The sequence below is a fragment of the Salvia splendens genome, chromosome 3, assembly GCF_004379255.2.
Source record: "Salvia splendens isolate huo1 chromosome 3, SspV2, whole genome shotgun sequence".
NCBI classification, from domain to species: domain Eukaryota; kingdom Viridiplantae; phylum Streptophyta; class Magnoliopsida; order Lamiales; family Lamiaceae; genus Salvia; species Salvia splendens.
In genome coordinates this window covers 43,347,827-43,368,257 of record NC_056034.1, presented here as the reverse complement: position 1 = coordinate 43,368,257, position 20,431 = coordinate 43,347,827, and the positions used below count along the sequence as shown (strand labels likewise).

The window sequence follows — 20,431 nt, the reverse complement described above, 5'->3', positions numbered from 1 at the left end:
CGAACTAAACAACTAAACAATAATTGCGAGCCCAATAGCAGTGACGGCCCATCAGCCCAAAACCCAAGAAAGAGTATCAGTTCGGCACAACCAAAGAGTTCGGTCACAGCCTATAGCTCGGTAAAAGCCGACCAATCGAGCTCAACTCTCAGATCGGCAAAAGCTGATCGGCAAAGTTCAGCAGTTCGGTCTCAGTATTCGACCGAACAAGGAGATAGTGGACCCATGCAGGATCTCCACGACCTCCATTACACCCACGATCTATTTAGTGGTATTAAGCAGTTATCAACCCCCCTACCAGGGCTGCAAACCACGATCTTAGTTCGAATGTATAAATAGAACTTAGATCAGACAGATCAAGGTTAAGCTCTCTAGATCCTGAATCTTATAGCAAATCAGTATTGTAATCTGTAAGCGAGACCAAGCAATACAAATTTGCCCTCTCTTCTTCCCGTGGACGTAGATTTACCTCAGTAAATCGAACCACGTAATTTTCCGTGTTGTGATCGTTTATTACTTGCATTTATTCCCATCAAAAATTCGCCACATCATCACTGGCGCCGTCTGTGGGAAACAGAGAACCAAAACTGTGATAAAAGCGAGTTTTTGATCCTTTTCCACCAAAAAAAAATGCGTACCAGATCACATAATACCCATACTTCCGTCCGTGATGAACGTGAGGAAGCTAGTCCAGCCCGTAGGTCCGGAAAACAGCCTCGGGAGAAATCTGCCTCCAGTTCTCACGGTGAAAGAACAAACCACTCAAAAAGTCATCGCACCGAGCCTCCCCAGCAGCTCGCTTTGAATGAGGCTGTCAAGTCGTTCTTGGCTGAGAAGCAGGATGAGTTCTTAACATTCCTGCAAAAGAGCCAGAAGCCGGAGAAGAAAACGGCGGATTCTCCCTCCCCCTCCAGACATGAAAGTCACTACCGCAGTAGTGTCGTATCTTCCAGGAGAGAGAATCCTCACCACCGATATGTTCCTTCTCCTCCTTGTTACCGAAATCACAGGAGAACTCCATCTCCACCATACCGTAGAGATGTCGGATTCGCTATGTATGGAGCGCTGAAGACTCCATTTTCGGATGATATCACCAAAACTCCGCTGCCACAGAATTACCGAACTCCGTCAGTGACTTATGACGGGTTAGTGGATCCTCATGATTTCCTGGGACGCTATCAGTATAATATGGCGAACCAAGGTCTCAATGAGGTACATATGTGTAAGCTGTTTCCCGAGCTGCTCATCGGGAACGCAAGAAGGTGGTTCGATAGCCTCCCTCAAGGCAGCATTAGATCTTACAGAGATCTAATGGATGCTTTTCATAGGAGGTTCTTCCAGAAAGCGGAAGCCCGAATCACTTCGGCTCAGCTGCTTTCTATACGTCAAGGTCGCGATGAAAAGATTAGCGACTTCATGACAAGATTCCACAAGGAATGCCTACAAGTAGATGATCTCAATGATCTACTTGTCATTTCGGCATTCCAAAATGGAATTCTGCCAGGAGCTCTCTACAGAAAGCTCGTTGAATGCAGTCCGCAAACAGCTCAAGAGATGTGGGACATTGCGGACCAGTTTTCTCGTGCTGATGAGGCAGACCGTCGAAAACGGTCTTTAGACAGCTCTTCCAGAGGAGACAAGAGGAAGCCCGATCATAGCGATCAGGGACATCCTCGCCGAACTCCTTTTGAAAGAATTCAAAGGGCACCGGTACAAGACAGATTGGGACCACGTCTCAATCCTGAGAAACCACCCGCTCAGTTCGTACCATTGAACAAGTCGAGAGCGGAAATTTTCGAACTGCATTCTGATATGTTCGAAAAACCAAAGTCGATGACGAAATCGGCCACGCGCCGAAGTCAGGATAAATATTGCTCCTTCCATCAAGACCACGGTCACGATACCGAGGAGTGCCGAAATTTGGCAGCAGGTATTGATGTTCTTGTGAAAGCAGGGACGTTAAAAAAATACCAAAGCAAGCCGCCGAAAAAGAATAAGAAACAGAGAAGTGCGAACTGCGCTCCTCAGGATCCTAAAAGGCAACAGGATCCAGAAGACGATGACGAGCCGCAATATGATGGAGTGATCCAGACTATTGACGCTCTCCCAGCCGGGAAGACTAAATCGTCTCTAAAGTCAGAGCGCATAGGCTTCAATCGAGAGGAGCCAACACATAAAAGGCTGAAGAAGGAGGAAGTAATTACATTTTCAGATGCAGATCCCGTCCCGGCCATTTCTCCTCATCAAGACGCTATTGTCATTCAAGCTGGAGTGGCAAACAAACTGATCCACAGAGTGTTTGTGGATACAGGAGCGTCGGTTAGCATTCTTTTTAAAGAATGTTTTGATAAGCTGGAAGTGGATCCAGCTCGGCTCAGTCCGGCCCCAATTCCTCTGAAAAGTTTCGCCCAGGAGGACACCCGCCCTGAAGGTATTATCAGCCTTCCGATTACGGTAGGAAGAGCGCCTACTAGCTCCAGTACGGTGATCGAGTTTTTTGTGGTAAAAGCTCGATCCCCGTATAACATTATACTGGGAAGAGACTGGCTCAACACAGTTCGGGCCATTTGCTCTACTTATCACCTCACAATCAAGATCCCCACTAAAGGAGGGATAGCAGTCATCCGAGGTGATCAAAAAAGAGCAAAAGAATGTTTGCAGATTGCGCTTAAAAGTGCCGAACAATCAGATCGGCACCATCAAGCATAGCAATCACAGCAGCCGGAGTCAGAGGCAGGCGAAATGAACGAAGTCACACCGGAGCCGAACTCGATGAAAGTTCAGTTATACGAAGATGATCCATCCAGAACGGTCAAGATCGGTTTCGCGGGAACACCTCTACTCCGGGAAAAGACCATCCAGCTCCTCAAAGAGTACAAAGATGTCTTTGCGTGGTCTCCGTTGGACATGACTGGAGTGTCTCCCGAGGTAATTACACATCGGTTAAATATTGATCCTTCAGTCCGGCCTATAAAACAGAAGCAAAGACTCTTTGCGGCAGAAAGAAATCAAGTCATCCATGACGAAGTCCGCCAATTACTGAAAGCGGATGTATTATTTGAAGTAAAATATCCTTCTTGGGTGGCCAATCCTGTGATGATCAAGAAAAAAGAAGGAGGATGGCGGATGTGCATAGATTTTACGGATCTAAATAAGCACTGTCCTAAAGATTGCTACCCCCTTCCCAACATAGATAAAAAAGTAGAAGCTCTGATAGGCTTCGAAATTTTCTGTTTTCTTGATTTGTATAAAGGATACCACCAAGTTTTAATGGATGAGAATGATGCTTCAAAAACGGCTTTCATTACTGACTTCGGTATTTTTGCTTATAAAAAGATGCCATTTGGTTTAAAGAATGCCGGAGCCACATATCAAAGGATGGTAGATAAGCTATTTCGGCACATGATCGGAAAAGAGGTTGAAGTATATGTTGACGACATAGTTGTTAAAAGCAGAAGCACTTCGGAGTACGAAAACAATCTCAAATCCACTCTCGACGTGCTCAAAAAAGCCAACCTCAAACTCAATCCCCAAAAATGTACCTTTTTGGTAGATTCGGGAAAATTTCTGGGTTATTGGGTTTCAAAGGAAGGACTCAAGGCAAATCCCCTAAAGGTTCAAGTTGTTCAGAACATGGCAATGCCGAAGTCCATACATGATGTGCAAAGGCTAACTGGATGTCTAGCCGCACTGAATAGATTCCTTTCCCAAGCAGCCGAAAAGCAAATGCCGTTCTTCAATGTTTTGAAAAAGGCACCAAAGTTTGAGTGGGGAGCCGAACAGAAAAAGGCTTTTGACGAACTCAAAAGTTATTTAACCGAACTGCCTACTCTCTCTGCTCCAACAGATGCCGAAGTGATATTCTTATATTTAGCATCATCAGATCAAACCATTAGCGCGGTGCTTGTGCGAGAAGAAGGCCTAAAGCAGCGTCCTATCTACTTTACAAGCCGAGCATTAAGAGGTCCCGAAACAAGGTATCAACCTCTGGAAAAAATTGCTCTGGCATTAGTAAATGCAGCAAGGAGACTGCGGCCATATTTCTATGCTCACAAAGTATGCGTCTTAACCGATCTTCCACTTCGGCAAGTTTTGACTAAGCCAGAAGCATCAGGCAGAATTGCCAAGTGGGCCATAGAGTTGGGAGAACATTCAATAGAATATCTACCTCGGAAAGCCCTCAAGGGACAAGCCTTGGCAGATTTTCTTGTAGAGGCAAAGTTCGATCAGGCAATCCCTATTATTGCCGAACAGAAAAATCCTACCAATGACGAACTAACACAGCCCCAGAAACCCGAAGTAGAGCCGCCGGACTGTTGGATTGGATTCGTAGACGGAGCTTCGAATAAGACAGGAAGTGGAGCTGGTATTCTACTTATCGCTCCCGACGGACACGAAGTAACTTATTCACTTCGGTTCTTATTCCCAACCACTAATAACGAAGCCGAATACGAAGCCCTTCTTGCCGGACTTCAGTTGGCGCAACATCTACTTGTCAAATCTCTCAAAATTCATTGTGATTCACAAGTCATAGTGAATCACATGCTGGGTACAAGTGAAGCCCGTGGTGAAAGGATGAAAAAATACTTGGACAAAGCGCAAAGTATTAGCCGAAATTTCTCTTATTTTCGGATAATCCACATTCCCAGAGCGGGAAATAGCCGAGCAGATACTTTAAGTAAGTTGGCCTCATATCCGAGCTCGAAGGTGGAGGAATTACCGCACAGAAGCATTGATGAAGCTGAAGTACACTCAGTAACCAGTTCACCAAACTGGATGACGCCAATATTAAAGTATCTAGATCAAGGACAACTGCCCGAGGATAAGAGAGAAGCAAGAAAAATCACATGCCGAGCACGTCGGTATGAACTTCATGAAGGAGTCCTATATAGAAAGTCCTACCTTCAACCGTTATTGCGATGTGTAGGACCAGAAGAGACGGATTACATCCTTAGAGAAGTTCATGAAGGATCTTGCGGTAGCCACATCGGAGCTAGAGCATTAGCTAAAAAAGTTCTGAGATGGGGATATTATTGGCCAACTTTGGTACAAGAAGCAGTACAGCTAGTTAAGAAATGTACGAAATGCCAAATCCATGCAAATATCCCAAGGATGCCGCAGACTGATCTATGTGCTATGCAAAGCCCTTGGCCTTTTATGCAATGGGGCATAGACATAGTAGGACCACTACCACAAGCTCCCCGGCAAATGAAATTCTTGATCGTTGCCGTGGATTACTTCACAAAGTGGGTGGAGGCTGAACCATTAGCTACGATAACAAGCTCAAAGGCATTAGATTTTGTCTGGAAGAACATAGTTTGCCGATTTGGCATACCCCATATCCTCATTTCAGATAATGGGACTCAGTTTACTGACAAAACATTCAAGAATTGGTGCCAAGAGTTGAATATTCAACAGCGGTTCACTTCGGTCTCTCACCCACAAGCAAACGGACAAACGGAAGTAACAAACCGTACTTTGGTGAAAGGATTAAAAACTCGGTTAGAACAAGCCAAAGGACAATGGGTAGAAAATCTTCCTCAAGTCCTATGGTCTTACCGAACTACACCAAAAACCTCCAACGGTGAAACTCCGTACAGTCTAGTGTACGGCACTGAAGCCGTAATTCCGGTTGAGATCGGCATACCCAGCCCCCGAACCCTTCATTTCTCAACAGAACTGAATGACGACGGACTGAGAGCCGAACTAGATCTTGCCGAAGAAAGAAGAGAATTGGCCTTCATAAAAGAAGCCAAGTACAAGGAGCAAGTAGCCCGGTATTATAACCAAAGGGTGAAAAAGCTGCAGTTTTAAGTGGGAGATCTCGTATTGAGAAACAATGAAGTAAGCCGAGCAGAAAAGCTGGGCAAACTTGAACCCACATGGGAAGGTCCGTATCGGGTGTCAGAAGTCCTGGGAAAAGGGTCTTATAAATTGACTCACATGTCAGGAGAACAAGTACCCCGAACATGGCATATTTCCAACCTCAAGAAGTTCTATTTGTAAGAGACAAGGTCCGGTCAGTCTTGTGTCTAGTTCGGTCCTAGGGTTATGTGCTTTCTTTTATTTTTTGTTCTTCATACTTGTCGTTTTTTAAAAGGTTAAAATCTTTTTCGTCCTTTTTATTTGTCTCTCTATGTGCGTTTTGTCTCTCTATGTGCGTTTTGTCTCTTATAAATGTTACTGAGGTATATTGTTCTTTAAAGGCTGATCCCCTTTTTAGATCAATTATTAAAGACAATTGTGAGTCCAAGCTTCTAAGGAAGATACAAGACACCACAATTCAGCTTAAGAAACAAGCAATTCGTCTGAAACGAACTGCAATAAGCCGAAAACCACTTCGGTTAACTAGGGAAAGTCCAATCCAAGCGATAAAACTCGCCAAATAAGGACACAAACTAAGTCCGGTCAAAGAAGAGTTTACTTCATAAGACCGAGGACGAGTACAGGGAAAGTCCAATCCAAGCGATAAAACTCGCCAAATAAGGACACAAACTAAGTCCGGTCAAAGAAGAGTTCACTTCATAAGACCGAGGACGAGTACAGGGAAAGTCCAATCCAAGCGATAAAACTCGCCAAATAAGGACACTAACTAAGTCCGGTCAAAGAAGAGTTTACTTCATAAGACCGAGGACGAGTACAGGGAAAGTCCAATCCAAGCGATAAAACTCGTCAAATAAGGACACTAACTCAGTCCGGTCAAAGAAGAGTTTACTTCATAAGACCGAGGACGAGTACAATAAATGAAATAAAAAATCGCTGAACTGTAAATACGCAGTGATAGAAGCGAAATGAAAAAATTTCATTTACTAAGTCTTGTTGGGCATACAATTCCGCTGCCCTACGAGAATGCGTTACACTATTACAAAGGACTACTCTACTGTCTACGGTTGCTAAAGTTGAGCCACCTATCCAAAAAGTCCTCATGATGCTGAGTTCGGGCGTTCCGAGCAGTTGAAGAATCAGCAGGTGGACGAGATGCTCTGTTCGACCTACCGCCTCTTCTCTGAGTCCGGGAAGTTCTAGCACCTCGGCGGCGAAGAGTCTCTTCACGAAGCATTTGCTGATCTTGCTCACTCATATTCACAACTCCTCTACGAACTTCAGGGCGTTCTTGTCTTGACGTTTCCGGTTGCTCCTGAGTCCGTTGCTGATTTGGAGTAGAATTTTGAGCAAGTGGATTAGAGGTTTGAGTTGGAGTGTGAGCATCTGTTAGCGGGAAACGGCTAAGGAATCTCTCGATTGAGGGACGCCGGGAAAGAATGATGTCGTACAGAGAAGCCAAGCGCCGCAATGATTTCACAACTTGTTGGCAAGCCGAGCTCTCCAGCATATTGTTCTTCCGGAGTACATGAAGCTCCTCCCACAGTTCATCAACTTGATTCTGGACTTCAGATATAGTCATTCCCCCGCGCCCGCAGATGAAATCTTCATATGCAGTCCTCTCAGCGATGACAGTATTCAGCTCGGCCTCCAGATCTTTCTTTATGGACTCTAAGTCCTTATTGCTGGACTCCAGCTCCACTAAACGAGCCAAGAGTTCATCATACTTCATCTGGTCATCTATAGCTTTTTTCTCAGCTTCATTTAAAGCCAAAGAGTATAGCCGCTTCCAGTGAAGTACCTCCAGCTCCTTAGAGTTAAGAATACGAAGCAGCTATGTCAGTTCGGCATTTCAGTTTACCGAGCAGGCAGTAAACCACAATAGGAGTAAAAGAGATTAAGAAGAGCTATAAGGAAGACACGAGTGTAGAAAGAAGAATTTTTTTCATTCACAAGAAAAAATTTACACAAGGAGGGCTTCAAGGCCATTTTACAAATAGAAAGAAAGAAACTAAACTAAGAGAAGGGAGACGAAATCATACTTCGCCAGTTTCGTCTCCGGCTTCCCTGTGGGTTTCAGCTTCTTTCTCCTTGTCGACCTCGGTCTCAGCCTCGGCCTCCCTCCTCCCTCCCTCCTGCTCGGCGCCCCCATCGCCGATCTGCTGCACCTCTTGCTCGGCATGCCCGTCGCCGGTCTGCTGATCCTTCTGCTCGGTCTCCTTGCCGGCCTCATTTTCCTGCTCACCCTCCCCTTTGAAAATTGAAGCGGGTGAAACAGGCCCCAAGGAGGCAAAGATGGCCTCCATGTTCTCGTCACGGTCAGCACGGCAACTACGGACTCGTTCAGCAGAAAGCAGGACCGATGAAGACGCAAGCTCCTCAAGGAGCGGCAGACTCTGGAGACGCGCTGCAATCTCTCGGCCATACAGCGGCAAGACGACTTCGGGTTCCTGCTCGGCATTATCGGTCATCAATTTCAGCAGATCGCCGATAAGGGCCGAAAATTGATTGCTCAAAAAGAGTTTCTCCGTGTAAACACGGAGAGCCTCCCCCTGAGCAACCACGGCAGCAGCCTCCCTCTGTTTCGACTGCTCTCTCTGGATGGTGAGCTAGTTTTTGGCACGCTGGGCTTCATCCTGAGCCGAGATCCTAGCGGCCCTTGCCTCCTCAAAGTCTGCCCGAGCCTGTTCGGCCTGGTGACGAGCAGCATTCAAATTCCTCTGCATCTCATCATAATCGCTGGACGCTTTAGAGAGTTCAACTGTGACGAGCTTGCAGAGCATATTGTTCCTCTGAAAATGGAAAAAGGAAAAAAGTCAACAGAGGGGCCACAAAAAATATAGGAATGAAGCAAAACCAGAAAATCCAGAAGGAAATTCACCTCCACAAAGTCCTTTGGCCATAAAAAGGGCTCAGAGATATGTTCCGAAGTAGCCGCAACCGCTCCGGATCCACAACCCCCCAGGACAATGTCTCTCTGTGGCGCTTTTGGGGGTTTCTGAGTCTTCGCCTTCCCCTTTGCCGAAGTCGATTCCGGTTTTTTTGGATCCGAAGACTGACTCGAAGAGGTCTTCTGCCTCTTCGGATTCTTCTCGGCATCAGACGCCGAGCTGGTGGCTCTCTGTTTCTCCGGCTCCTTGGATTCGGAGGATTTGCGACCTAGCCTGCTTAGCATGTTCACTGCCAAAAAGCGAGAAAACAAAGTTAGTTTTCGCCGCTAAAGCAGTAAAGCATAAAAAAGAAATCCTCACCCTCAGTCTCTTCGTCCGAAGACGAGGAATCGAACACGAAGTCACCCTTGACGAGCTCAGATTCCGAATACTGTTTCCTAATCATGGGAATCTTATTGAGCTCGCCCTCGAGCTCGTCCAACGGTTCTACCCGAGGATGAGGAATTACGGACTTCGGCCCTCTCCAGGAAAAGTCCGGAGCCGCTGTCCTATTGTAAAAAAAGAAACGATTTTGCCACTTCGGCCATTTGGTTTTACAGAATGCTCTGAAGGGTTGTAAAGGGATCAAGTAAAACCAGGATCCCTTTCTCTTAAACTGAAAGAAATTAAGGATTGCCCTCAGAGACAGATCCTTTTCTAGTCTACGCAGCTCGGCAGCAAAGGCCGATAAGTGCCTCCAAGAATTTGGAGTCACCTGACCTAAAGGAAGTTGAAAAAAATCAAGAAGCTCTACAAAGGCAGGGGGAAGAGGGAAACGAAGCCCGCATTCTAAGCAGGCTTCGTAAACGGTGGCATAACCCTCCGGCGGCGAGTTAGCCCTATGAATGTCGTCGGGAATCACCACTAACCCCCCAGGAAGAAAATATTTTCCGTGTAAGGATATCACAGTATCCTTACTCAAAATGCTGTGAAAATATTCTACCGTCTTCTCCCCGGACCTTTTCCGGCCAGAAGACCCCTCACCCCCCTTCCTACCACTACCTGATTCAGAAACAGATTCAGAAGAAGAAGACATGATTCTTACTCTTTGATGGTCGAAAGTCTCTGAAGAAATTCTTGAAGAAGCGGAAGAAAATTTTACGAAAAAGAGAGAGAATGCAGAAGAAATAATCGCAAAAGTGCTCCAATGATGAAGAAAGGAAATATTTTTCAAATTCGTCGCACCGTTTCAAATCCCACTTTTTCTGGATTCTCTGGCCGGATTTGCTGTCACATTTAATGCAGACACGTGCAGAGCACGTCCCCTGACACTTATCCAAAATGCCGAAGTGATTCACTTCGCTTTTCGGGGGGGGTGGTGATGGGATACGAACTAAACAACTAAACAATAATTGCGAGCCCAATAGCAGTGACGGCCCATCAGCCCAAAACCCAAGAGAGAGTATCAGTTCGGCACAACCAAAGAGTTCGGTCACAGCCTATAGCTCGGTAAAAGCCGACCAATCGAGCTCAACTCTCAGATCGGCAAAAGCTGATCGACAAAGTTCAGCAGTTCGGTCTCAGTATTCGACCGAACAAGGAGATAGTGGACCCATGCAGGATCTCCACGACCTCCATTACACCCACGATCTATTTAGTGGTATTAAGCAGTTATCAACCCCCCTACCAGGGCTGCAAACCACGATCTTAGTTCGAATGTATAAATAGAACTTAGATCAGACAGATCAAGGTTAAGCTCTCTAGATCCTGAATCTTATAGCAAATCAGTATTGTAATCTGTAAGCGAGACCAAGCAATACAAATTTGCCTTCTCTTCTTCCCGTGGACGTAGATTTACCTCAGTAAATCGAACCACGTAATTTTCCGTGTTGTGATCGTTTATTACTTGCATTTATTCCCATCAAAAATTCGCCACATCATCAAAAATCTAAGTACTTCAATCTGGCATATTCTAACCTTTTTTATGAAATAAGTTTTCCCCTTATTAAAGCTGATCTGTTTGTCAAAAGTGTTAATTATATGGCAAATTCGACAGACAATTAAAGTGATGTTATAACAATTAGCGCGGACCAAGCCATCGCTCTAGGCGAGACTTGTCTAACGTCGAACCAATCCCGCAATGACCGCCCCTGAAGCGTCCGTGAGATAAAAATGTAACATGAAGAAGAGAAAAAAGGAGAGGTTTTAGTCTTTTGTGAAAATCTGAAAAACTTATAAAAAGTATGTAAGCTATGGGGGCAAAAGTATATCTGAAAGAGAATTTGAGAATGGAGATTTATTGAATTTTATGTTCATTATCATTATCATCCGGCGTCGCTTAAAAATTATAAAGATATTTATGTAAAATTAAATATTTTAATCATGCATTATTACTAGTTTTATAAATTCCAGAACATAGTTTCGGTGTAGATTGAAATCAAAAAATACACAAAAAAAAATGTGAGATTAGATTAAAACAAATGAATCTCATATCATATGTGTGGATCATACCTAATATTCAATCCCTCTATCCATTCACTCCCTTGAATAAACTTCTCCACCGAAAACCCCTCCGCCTCATCATCCTCTATCGCGGGCCTATACCCGGGCCACGTCACCCTCCCACCAAGGCCCGAACCCGGCCCGTTATTCTTATACTCCCCGTAAAATATCGAGTCCGGCGCGTCGCTCCCGGGCTCCCACGCGCTCCACCCCTCGGGATCGATGACCCCACCGATCTCGCTCACCATCACCACCGCGGTCGAGTAATTTTCCCACGGCCTCCCGAAGTAAGTTCGGGCCGTGACGTTCCCCCGCGGCCCGATGCTGCAGCGGTGGACCGCGAAGCCCGTGTTCTGGTTCGGGTCGGACTTGCTCTGCGCCGTGATGGTGTTGTACTGCCCCCTCATCGGCTGGCGCGCCTCGACGCGGCAGTTCTGGAAGACCGCGGCGGCGTTGCCGAAGATGAAGTCGACTGTGCCCGTGACGGCGCAGTCGCGGTAGAATTGGCGGTTGGAGTGGGCGTAGAGTGTGTCTTGGTAGGCGTCGAAGCGGCAGCGGTAGAAGATGGAGCGGTCGGAGGAGGATCGGACGGCCGCGGCTTGGAATTTTTCCGGGCCGGCTGTGTTCTTGAAGCCCATGTCCATCGCCACGAAGCCGCGGCCTTCTGCGACTGCAAGGAGTATAGTTTTTCCGAAAAAATCATGATATTTGGTCAAATTCTTGCGATTTAAAAATTAGCTGAAAAAAATTAATGAAGTTTAACAATGTTTACAATTATAACATTGCAAAAATTTATAATCATATATTGTGATGTGGCGCATGCATATATCAAATTAATAATATGGTATGAAAGATTTTGAACACGATGTTTAGAATGGAAATACACATACAAATTCCAATTTTGCCTGAAATGCAATTTCCTTCTAATGATTAGCAAAAAAATGTTAAATCTTATGATTTTTCAAGTTGATTTTTAAAATTGCACAAGACAAAATTTTATTAAATTTCATAATTTTTTCTAATAATGTGCCCTATTAGAGAAAATAACAAAAAGGTTAATTTGGTGGGAGTTTAAATGATACCAAAGCCCTATGAAAATGACCGAATTAAGTAAAAACATAACAAAAGTTCAAAAAACTATTTTCACATTATTTATATGACCTAAAACACACCAAAACCCCTAAATGATTTAAAACAAAAATTAGAAAAAAATCAAAAATATTAAATTGATGTTTTAGCCCCTCAAACAAATACTAAGCCGACTTCTCGGTCACGTGACATCAGCGAATTTCAAGGCATTTCGAGATACTAGACTTTTTTGCGAAAAAAAAACTAAACTCGTAGAAAATCCAACATTTTAAATAGCTGCCGGAAACTTACTCAACGTGGCACTATCGAAGGGGCCAAGTCCGTCGTCGACGTAGTTCAAGCGGCCGGAAACCACCGTCTTCTCCGATCCATCTCCGTACATCACCAAATTCCAACTATCCTTACCCACCACCACATTTTCCTTATACTCCCCTCTTTTGACGTAGATAAAGAATCTCCGCTTGCTTCTCTCCGGCACGGCCTTCACCGCTTCCCCAATCGTCTCGTAATCGCCGCTGCCGTCTCTCGCCACCGTCGCATTCGGCCTCAATTCCGCCTCCTCCGTCGCAGCCAGTTCCCCCATTCTTCTTCGGCTAGAAATGTTAGTCCGACCTCGAATGAGGCCGGGAATCTTCGACACGATCGCCAAGCTGTTGCTGGTGAAGACGGCGGCGTTCGCCATTGACGCTCAGATCTCCGTCTGCGCCGAGACGGAGATGTTCGCTGACGGATCGGTCAGGGCTTGGAGACATGTTTGTTGGTCCGTCACCGCGGTGCTGAGCCAAGTTCTTGCGTCCTCGGCCCAGTGGGCGGTGTCGGAACTCGGAGAGGCCGCGGACATGCTGACGTGGTCCGCGGCGTCTTGGATAAGGCGGCGGCATGTGTTCGGGGTCGAGGCGTTTTCGGGGAAGGTGGAGGATTTTAGGGATGTTAGCTCGTTTAGAGCGACCTGTAACAAGGACGACGAACTGCAGCTTAGCCGGTATCATGGGTGGAACTAGCAATCACAAATGAAGAGATCAAAAGACTTAAAAGCCCTTTTATAGAATTTTAAAATTAATTCAAACTTTATGTAAATTATCGCGGAAAAAAGCCCATATTAATGATCTGAATAATATGTAGTAGTATCACTTAAAAATATATTTTAAGTAAAATTTAGAAAAAATAGCGCTTTATTAACGTTTTTTATGTGCTTGCCTGTTATTAGTAAGGAAGTATGGGGGCTTAAGCTCCTATAGTTTTTTATTTTATTTTATTTTATTTACTACTTTAAGATTTGTGCAAATTATAAACTAGTGTTTTAGTCCTCTTACCAAACTAATGTCTAGATATTTATAAAAGTAATAGTCTACCAACATTTTTTTCTATGTTTGTCTAATTGGTAGGCTACCTCTACCTAATAAATTGGATATTGGATATTCTAGTCAGTACAGGTTATTGAGGAATCATTATTGACTCTTCTTTAAAAAGAAAACTAACAAAAGCGACCTGTAACGAGAGGGTGAAGATCTGTTTGGCGGTTTTGGTGGATTGGTTGAGGGAGGAGATGCTAGAGTAGCATGATTCTTGATACAATGTAACGTTGCATATCGACTCGAGGATGGACTGCTGACCCTTTGTGGAAGACGACTTGGCGCGGGTAGAGAGGATGACAGCTCCGGCCACAAGCGCCAGCAGGATAGTGGAGGATACGACGATTATGATAATGCATCTCCGCGTCTTTCTTCGGTGGCGCTCCTCCTCCTTTGATTCATTGCTATTCAAAGAATATGATTTTTCCATCACTAATGCATGCAATGACCTAATTGAAAAATTCTTATATTCAATTGTGTTTAGGGTTTTAATATTAATGATTATTTGTTTTAAGTAGCTGCAGGCGATGTATGTTTTATGCCAAATGCCAATTTATCAAGTGCTACATATTTGTCACTATTATGATTGTGACCGTATTATAAGTATATTAACTTTATTTCTTGTAAGCCCACTTTGCAGATTGTTGAAACTAATGAATAGTAGTATAATGTAACAGAAAATCGATAGCTCCGAGGTGAAACCAGAGAAGTAGAAAATTAAATAAAAGAATAAATTTGATTATCAACATGTAAAACATATACTAAATGACAAGAACATGTAACAATGATTAAGTAACTAATCAGTTCTTGGTTTATCAAAATTAGGAAATTTTTCCCTTATATATGTTCTTTTTTACTATAGGGGCTCATTTTAATTTTAAGAGAAATTAATGGAAGATCTAGAGCACTAATAATGTTGAAGTACTTTTGTTTTTTTGTAGAATTATCATTAATTGCCCATTCAAATCAAACAAAATTTCTGCTCACGATTGATCATTCCAAACCATAACAATAACTACATCGATATTCAGCTTCACTTTTTGTACAGGCGAGGAGTTGTTCGGTGTGGGCGGATTGTCGAAATAGGTTGGCGGGAACGTGCTTTGGATAAGCCGAATTTCATGAAATGTTCGAATCATCGGTGTCGTTCCCAGCATCTTTCACACCACCCTCACAGAATTCACAACCACTACCTGGATTTGAATGGCTGAACAATGATCGGTCAATTCTATTCTCCAGCCAGCTCAACCTCCTTTCTATCCTCAAAACTGCGGTATGCATGATCCTAGTTTCGACTTCAGCAACCTTCGCACAACAGCGAACCAATAGGTAATAATCAGCATGGACGGCGTAGATGAGCACACCCTGCCTTTTCCTAGAGTAATGGACATAGCCTCGACTCCTTATAATATTCCTTGGCGGTCTATAACAGAAGTGGTTCTCTTCCATATCCAACTTCAGTAACCTCAACGCCTTCTCCTTGGCGGACCCTTTTGGAATCCGACTGCTACATGCTGAATCTTGTTCGCGGTGACAACAGTTGACCCGGTCTGTGCTGCATTTTGAGCAGTCATCTCCGCTGTCACTATCCCCACTTTTTCTTGATGTGCTGCACCTACTTTGGCTTCCCCTGTTTCTAGCTTCATCCTCCTTCTTTTTGGGGTCGTCACTAGATTTCTCGTTTTCATCTGGTGTTTGAGCACCCTGAAATTGGATGATGTCAAAATAGCAGAAAAAAGGCACAACAAAAGAAACAGAAACGTGAAAAGTAAAATGATCCACTGGACCTCGAAAATTACTAACTATACAAAACAAAAATAGGCATAACAATGTGTTGACGAATAACAAAGATGACAAAAGTTCAAAAAACTGCAGGAATTAAGTTAAAACCCAGGCATGGATCCACGGTACAAGCACCGAGCGACAGCTACCACTGTAGCTCCAAAATAGTATCCCCTTCGTTCCACCATAAGCAATTCATATTCCTTTTTGGGACGTCTCGATTACTTTATTATTTTATTTTCTTAAATCGTGTACCCAATAGAAATGTCTCTCGCTTATGGCGGAATGGAGGGAGTAATAATAAATTCTAACTCCAGCCATATGCTTTATTTGTCGGTTTTTTCATGGAAACTTAGATTCTATGAAAAATACTGCCAGAATATGAACTTCCACAACCAAGTTCCACATCTCCTTAAGTCAGAAGTCAACAACAGTCACGATAAAAAAGTAGACTTCGTTATATTCATTGTTTCAAAGAATACACAAGATATTAGTGTATATACAATAGTATAAGCATACTCATTTGCTATCTTTCTCTCCTGAGGTGGGGGAACATGTTGAGAAAGTACCTTGTTATTCTGATAAAATGCCCAGAGCTCGTCTATTAGCTTTTCGTCTTCAACATCCTCGAATGACGGGCGTGAGAAAACCACGTCCTTGCAATATTGGAGGTATGTAGCCAAGTCAAGAGAATATTCTGTCAAGAAGAGACAAAAATGACCAGCTTAGCTAAAGTAATATGGCATCTCCTATAGAAAAAATATGAATATTAAAACACTTCACAGTGGTTCAAGATAAGATTGCCTATTCATAAACAATTACCGTATGTATTATTAGAAAGTTCATAATATTTTGCGTCAATAATCTGCAAAATCTCCATAGCACTCAAATCACGATCCTTAGTACCAGAAGTCTTCACATCGTGGGAAGATGAGACATCATCAGCAGTCTCAGTCTCATTCAAATGGCTCCGAGACTCATTATCTCCATTTTTAACCCGAGATGATGAGGAGCAGGGATTAGACAAACTAGATTCCCATACTCCATAGCCATTTATGTCAAAGAGTTTCCTTATAGCAATAATCAGTATTGACATGACATATGCACGAGTAGGAATCCGAGCCTCATTAGCTGATAGGTACAACTCAGAAGGCATAGACCATTCATATATGTGACAGGCTGAAGGAAGTAATTTCTCAGTTGGAAGTGATAACTTCCTAAGATAGCGTGAAGCAATTGAATAGAAGTTCACAGGAGGCAATTTCAATCCAATTTTCAGGGCAATACCAGCTGCCATTGCTTCCAATTTCTGTGATGACATTACTACCACAGGTCTGAACATACGCCTGGCAGTGATTGGACATGTCTGGGTGCAAGATCCAAGCTGCTTCTCAATCGCAATGTATGCAGAAATATATGGAAGCTTACCCTCATGAGCCCACTTCAATATGTCAGTAGGCAAAATTGGCTCCCTAGCCAAATGGCAAACCAGTAGGGAGATAGCTAAAGAACAAGGTATTGGCAATGCAATTTTCAGAGATTTATACCATACATATGCTAAGCGCTTCCCATAAATATTAACAGGTTCTTCCCACGGTTTGTTAAGACTGGGCTTAAATTCATCCTCTTCCCCTGGTTTATGAGATGGGAGAATGAAAAGCATAATAAAAATAAGTTATTATTATAGAGAAACACAGGGGCAGCATATAGACATATAACTGTCAATTGGCCTTGTCATTATGTTAATGTTATAGAGAAAAAAACAATGCCAAATAGAAGAAAAACAAAAGGAACAAGATATATTACACAATACACATACACATGCATATAGACATAAAACTGCCAATTAGCCTTGTCCGTCTTCAAAGTGGCCATAATCTACTGTTTTTTTCTTTTTCGCTATCATAAATTCCATCCTACAACTAACATAATGGCACACAAAGATGTTGAATACATGCATTCAACAAATTTCCCTTTGAACCGCATAATCTAACCAGCAAATATATTCATCGAAGTGTATATCCAATCCACATGCATGACAAATAAGGCAAAAGAAGAGGTTTTCAGCAAGAAAAACTAATTCAATAACAATAACATATATAACAATATCATTTATATGTATTCCATGAGGGATAGACTGGAAGCCGCACCTTGCACCTGGGTCTCGGAATCCTGAACAGCACGGTCTGCCCATCCATCAGCCAGAACTTTAGTCGAAGCCAAATAACGAAACCATAGAGGACCAACAAGCCCAACAATTAAAGGGCTAACACCAAATTTCTCAACCAAAGCCTGGGATTGCAATTGCATCATCAACTGAAGCCCCTTCAAATATCTAGACCTAATATCAGTGTAATAATCATCTAAGCTATAATTTTTCAGCGAAGTGGCAAAGTCCCTTGGCTCATTAGGCTCATTTATATCTTCTTCCATGTTGTCCACAAAGTGAGAACGGTCCAGATGCTGAGACATGGCGGATTTGACCTGAGAGACGGGTTCAGTAGCAGCAGCAGGTGCCCTGGAAGGGCGGGCGCGGGAGAAACGGGGAGTGTATTGAGAGAAAACACCTTCCTCATCGATCCCAGCGTCGCGGATATCTTCGGCTTGTGAGCTGCAGTCAACGCAGTAGAAGAAGCCGTCGTTTTCTTTGGTGAAACCGGCATCGCTTTGGCAAACATCGCATATCCCTGCGACTCTTCTTGCCATTCTACAATGTGGAAAAATATGAATTGATTTGGGACTTTAATCAAACATGTGGTGTGCTTGAAATATAACCGCCAAAGCTAATAACCAAGAACAGGGTAAAATAGGCAGCGGCGAACTTACCGGAGAATGAGAGGGCCGGTGCTGGTGCCAATTCCTGTGTTGAAAGTGGTTCGATTTTTAGTTGCTAGATTAAATTTTGGAGGCGCTGCCGCTGGGGCAGGGCTGGTGGAGGCGGCGCTGGAGTAGTAGTTGTATACAATTTGTAATTGCAATTTTTTAAAATAAATAGATTTTTAATTTGGGGATCCTATTATTAGTAGATGTTAATTTCAACTTCTAATTTAATTGACTTTTTATAAGATATTTTTTCATTAAGTAATTGAATTTATACGTAGTTATAATGGAGTTGACTTTGACTTAACATATTCTCGTCCAAGACTTGCTCTTTTTCATTTTTAGACTAAAAATATTGAAATATGTATATATTTTATCATGTGTTTAAACTTAAATTTGTCTAAACCAAATAATAATGATAAAAACAAAGAATAATACCCAACACACTAAATATTTAAGAAGTTTAATAAATTATCTTAAGCTTATCTTAGATTTATCTTTGTTGCTCGAACTCTTACCGTCTTCATATGTATAAGAAAATATTTATGAAGTTCAATAAATTATCTTAAAATTATTAAAAGAAGTTATTAAAATTCTCATTACCCAAGTCATTCAATATTTTTAATTTAAATTAAAAAAAACAACCGCTATTATACATTTTGTCAATTTAATTACTTTTATAATTCGTTCCTTTAGTTTGACGTGTTAATGGTATATGCTACTAATAAAATATACATGTCCTAGCAGTAACTAAAAGGGTATTAAAAATGAATGCATTTAAATGACACTTAAACTATTTCAACTTTAAGTAATTTGATTTATTATAAAATATATTATTATATACGCTTTATATTAAAGATTGTAATAAATCTTTTAATTTAATTTATAATAGTAGTATATGATAAATACATGTGACATACAAAAGTTATGACAACATAATATTAGTATTAATTTGTTATGTGACATATGGAAGTTATGATAACATAAGTTGGATATAATTAAGTTGATGCCACAACTTTTTGTGGTATCAAGAGTCACAAGTCATCAAATTAAAGGTAATTTCATAAAGATTTTAACGAGATTTCAATTGCATATGTTTCAACGACGTTCAGATGAAGTAATTTTTATTTCAATTTTCATATATGGTGATAAACAGATTTTATATCAATAAAACCGTGTTAATATTTTCGGGTACTTATGTTGAAATTCTCATGTTACTGTGTTGATATTTGTAATACACTATGTTGATATAAAAAAACTGTGAAAATTATTACTATGTTATAACAGATTGATTATTTTACTCTTTTGTTGATATTTTATATACTGTTTATTGAAATATGTGAGCTTTAATCTCATGCACTCATTTTAAGATCTAATGATGTAGGATTAATCTTAGTGGTAGATTGGATATTATATGCATTTTAATATGACCCTCTTGATATAAATATTAAAACAAATAGCAATTGCAAAGAAAAATAAAAAGATATGAGAATTAGCCATAAGGTCAAAGTTCATCCATGAACAAATTGTAAATTCTTATGTAATTAGATAATAAAATTTCAAAAAAAAAATTAAGTACTAACATAAAGTTACTCAAATACACCTATATGTAGCAAATACCTAACATAACAATGCATGAATAACATAAAAATCACATGTTGAAACCATTTTTTAATTAGAAATTGCTCCTTCTAAGGGCAATTTTTTCAATTAATTGGACCAATCTATGGGCTTATTATTTGAACAAATCAGTTACATGAGCCCAAACTCTTAAATTAATGTACTAAATAATATTCGATAGATTTAAATTATGTAATGTCTAATCATGAAATACACCACGATGAATACTAATATACATTTCATTATTTTTTACCTTATCCTAAAATCTATTGTTTATTTTATGTATTAGTATAAAAATCCCAATTTTGTAAATAAAATCATAAAAAAATTATCACGCGTACATATCTTAAAGCAATCCAATTATATAATGGAGTATTTATTATTTAATAACACGTGTCTCAGTGTGTGTATATTATTTATGATAGTTGAACTCAAAAATGTGATAGGAAGTAATGTGTCAATGCTTACATCCATTAATCCATAGATATGTTTTTTATTGGTGTAACGTCATCATCATGTTAGAAGCCACGTCAATAGATAGTAGGTTGGATATGCCAATTTGATAAAGATTTG

The 20,431-nt window shown here is 41.7% G+C and overlaps 2 protein-coding genes across 2 annotated transcripts; both read right to left on the bottom strand.

The window, feature by feature from the left end:
* Positions 1–11,106: 11,106 nt before the first annotated feature.
* On the bottom strand, positions 11,107–13,257 carry LOC121796223 (pectinesterase 3-like). The gene is made up of 2 exons (XM_042195009.1): positions 12,576–13,257; positions 11,107–11,865 (listed from the first exon to the last, which is right to left on the bottom strand). Exons 1-2 carry the CDS (start codon positions 12,964–12,966, stop codon positions 11,186–11,188), a joined length of 1,071 nt encoding a protein of 356 aa, XP_042050943.1. The 5' UTR covers positions 12,967–13,257; the 3' UTR covers positions 11,107–11,185.
* Positions 13,258–14,547: 1,290 nt separating this feature from the next.
* Positions 14,548–18,403, bottom strand: LOC121796222 (TATA box-binding protein-associated factor RNA polymerase I subunit B). Its single transcript, XM_042195008.1, has 5 exons — positions 18,245–18,403; positions 17,569–18,125; positions 16,241–17,050; positions 15,988–16,115; positions 14,548–15,340 (listed from the first exon to the last, which is right to left on the bottom strand). Exons 2-5 carry the CDS (start codon positions 18,122–18,124, stop codon positions 14,756–14,758), a joined length of 2,079 nt encoding a protein of 692 aa, XP_042050942.1. The 5' UTR covers position 18,125; positions 18,245–18,403; the 3' UTR covers positions 14,548–14,755.
* Positions 18,404–20,431: the final 2,028 nt, after the last annotated feature.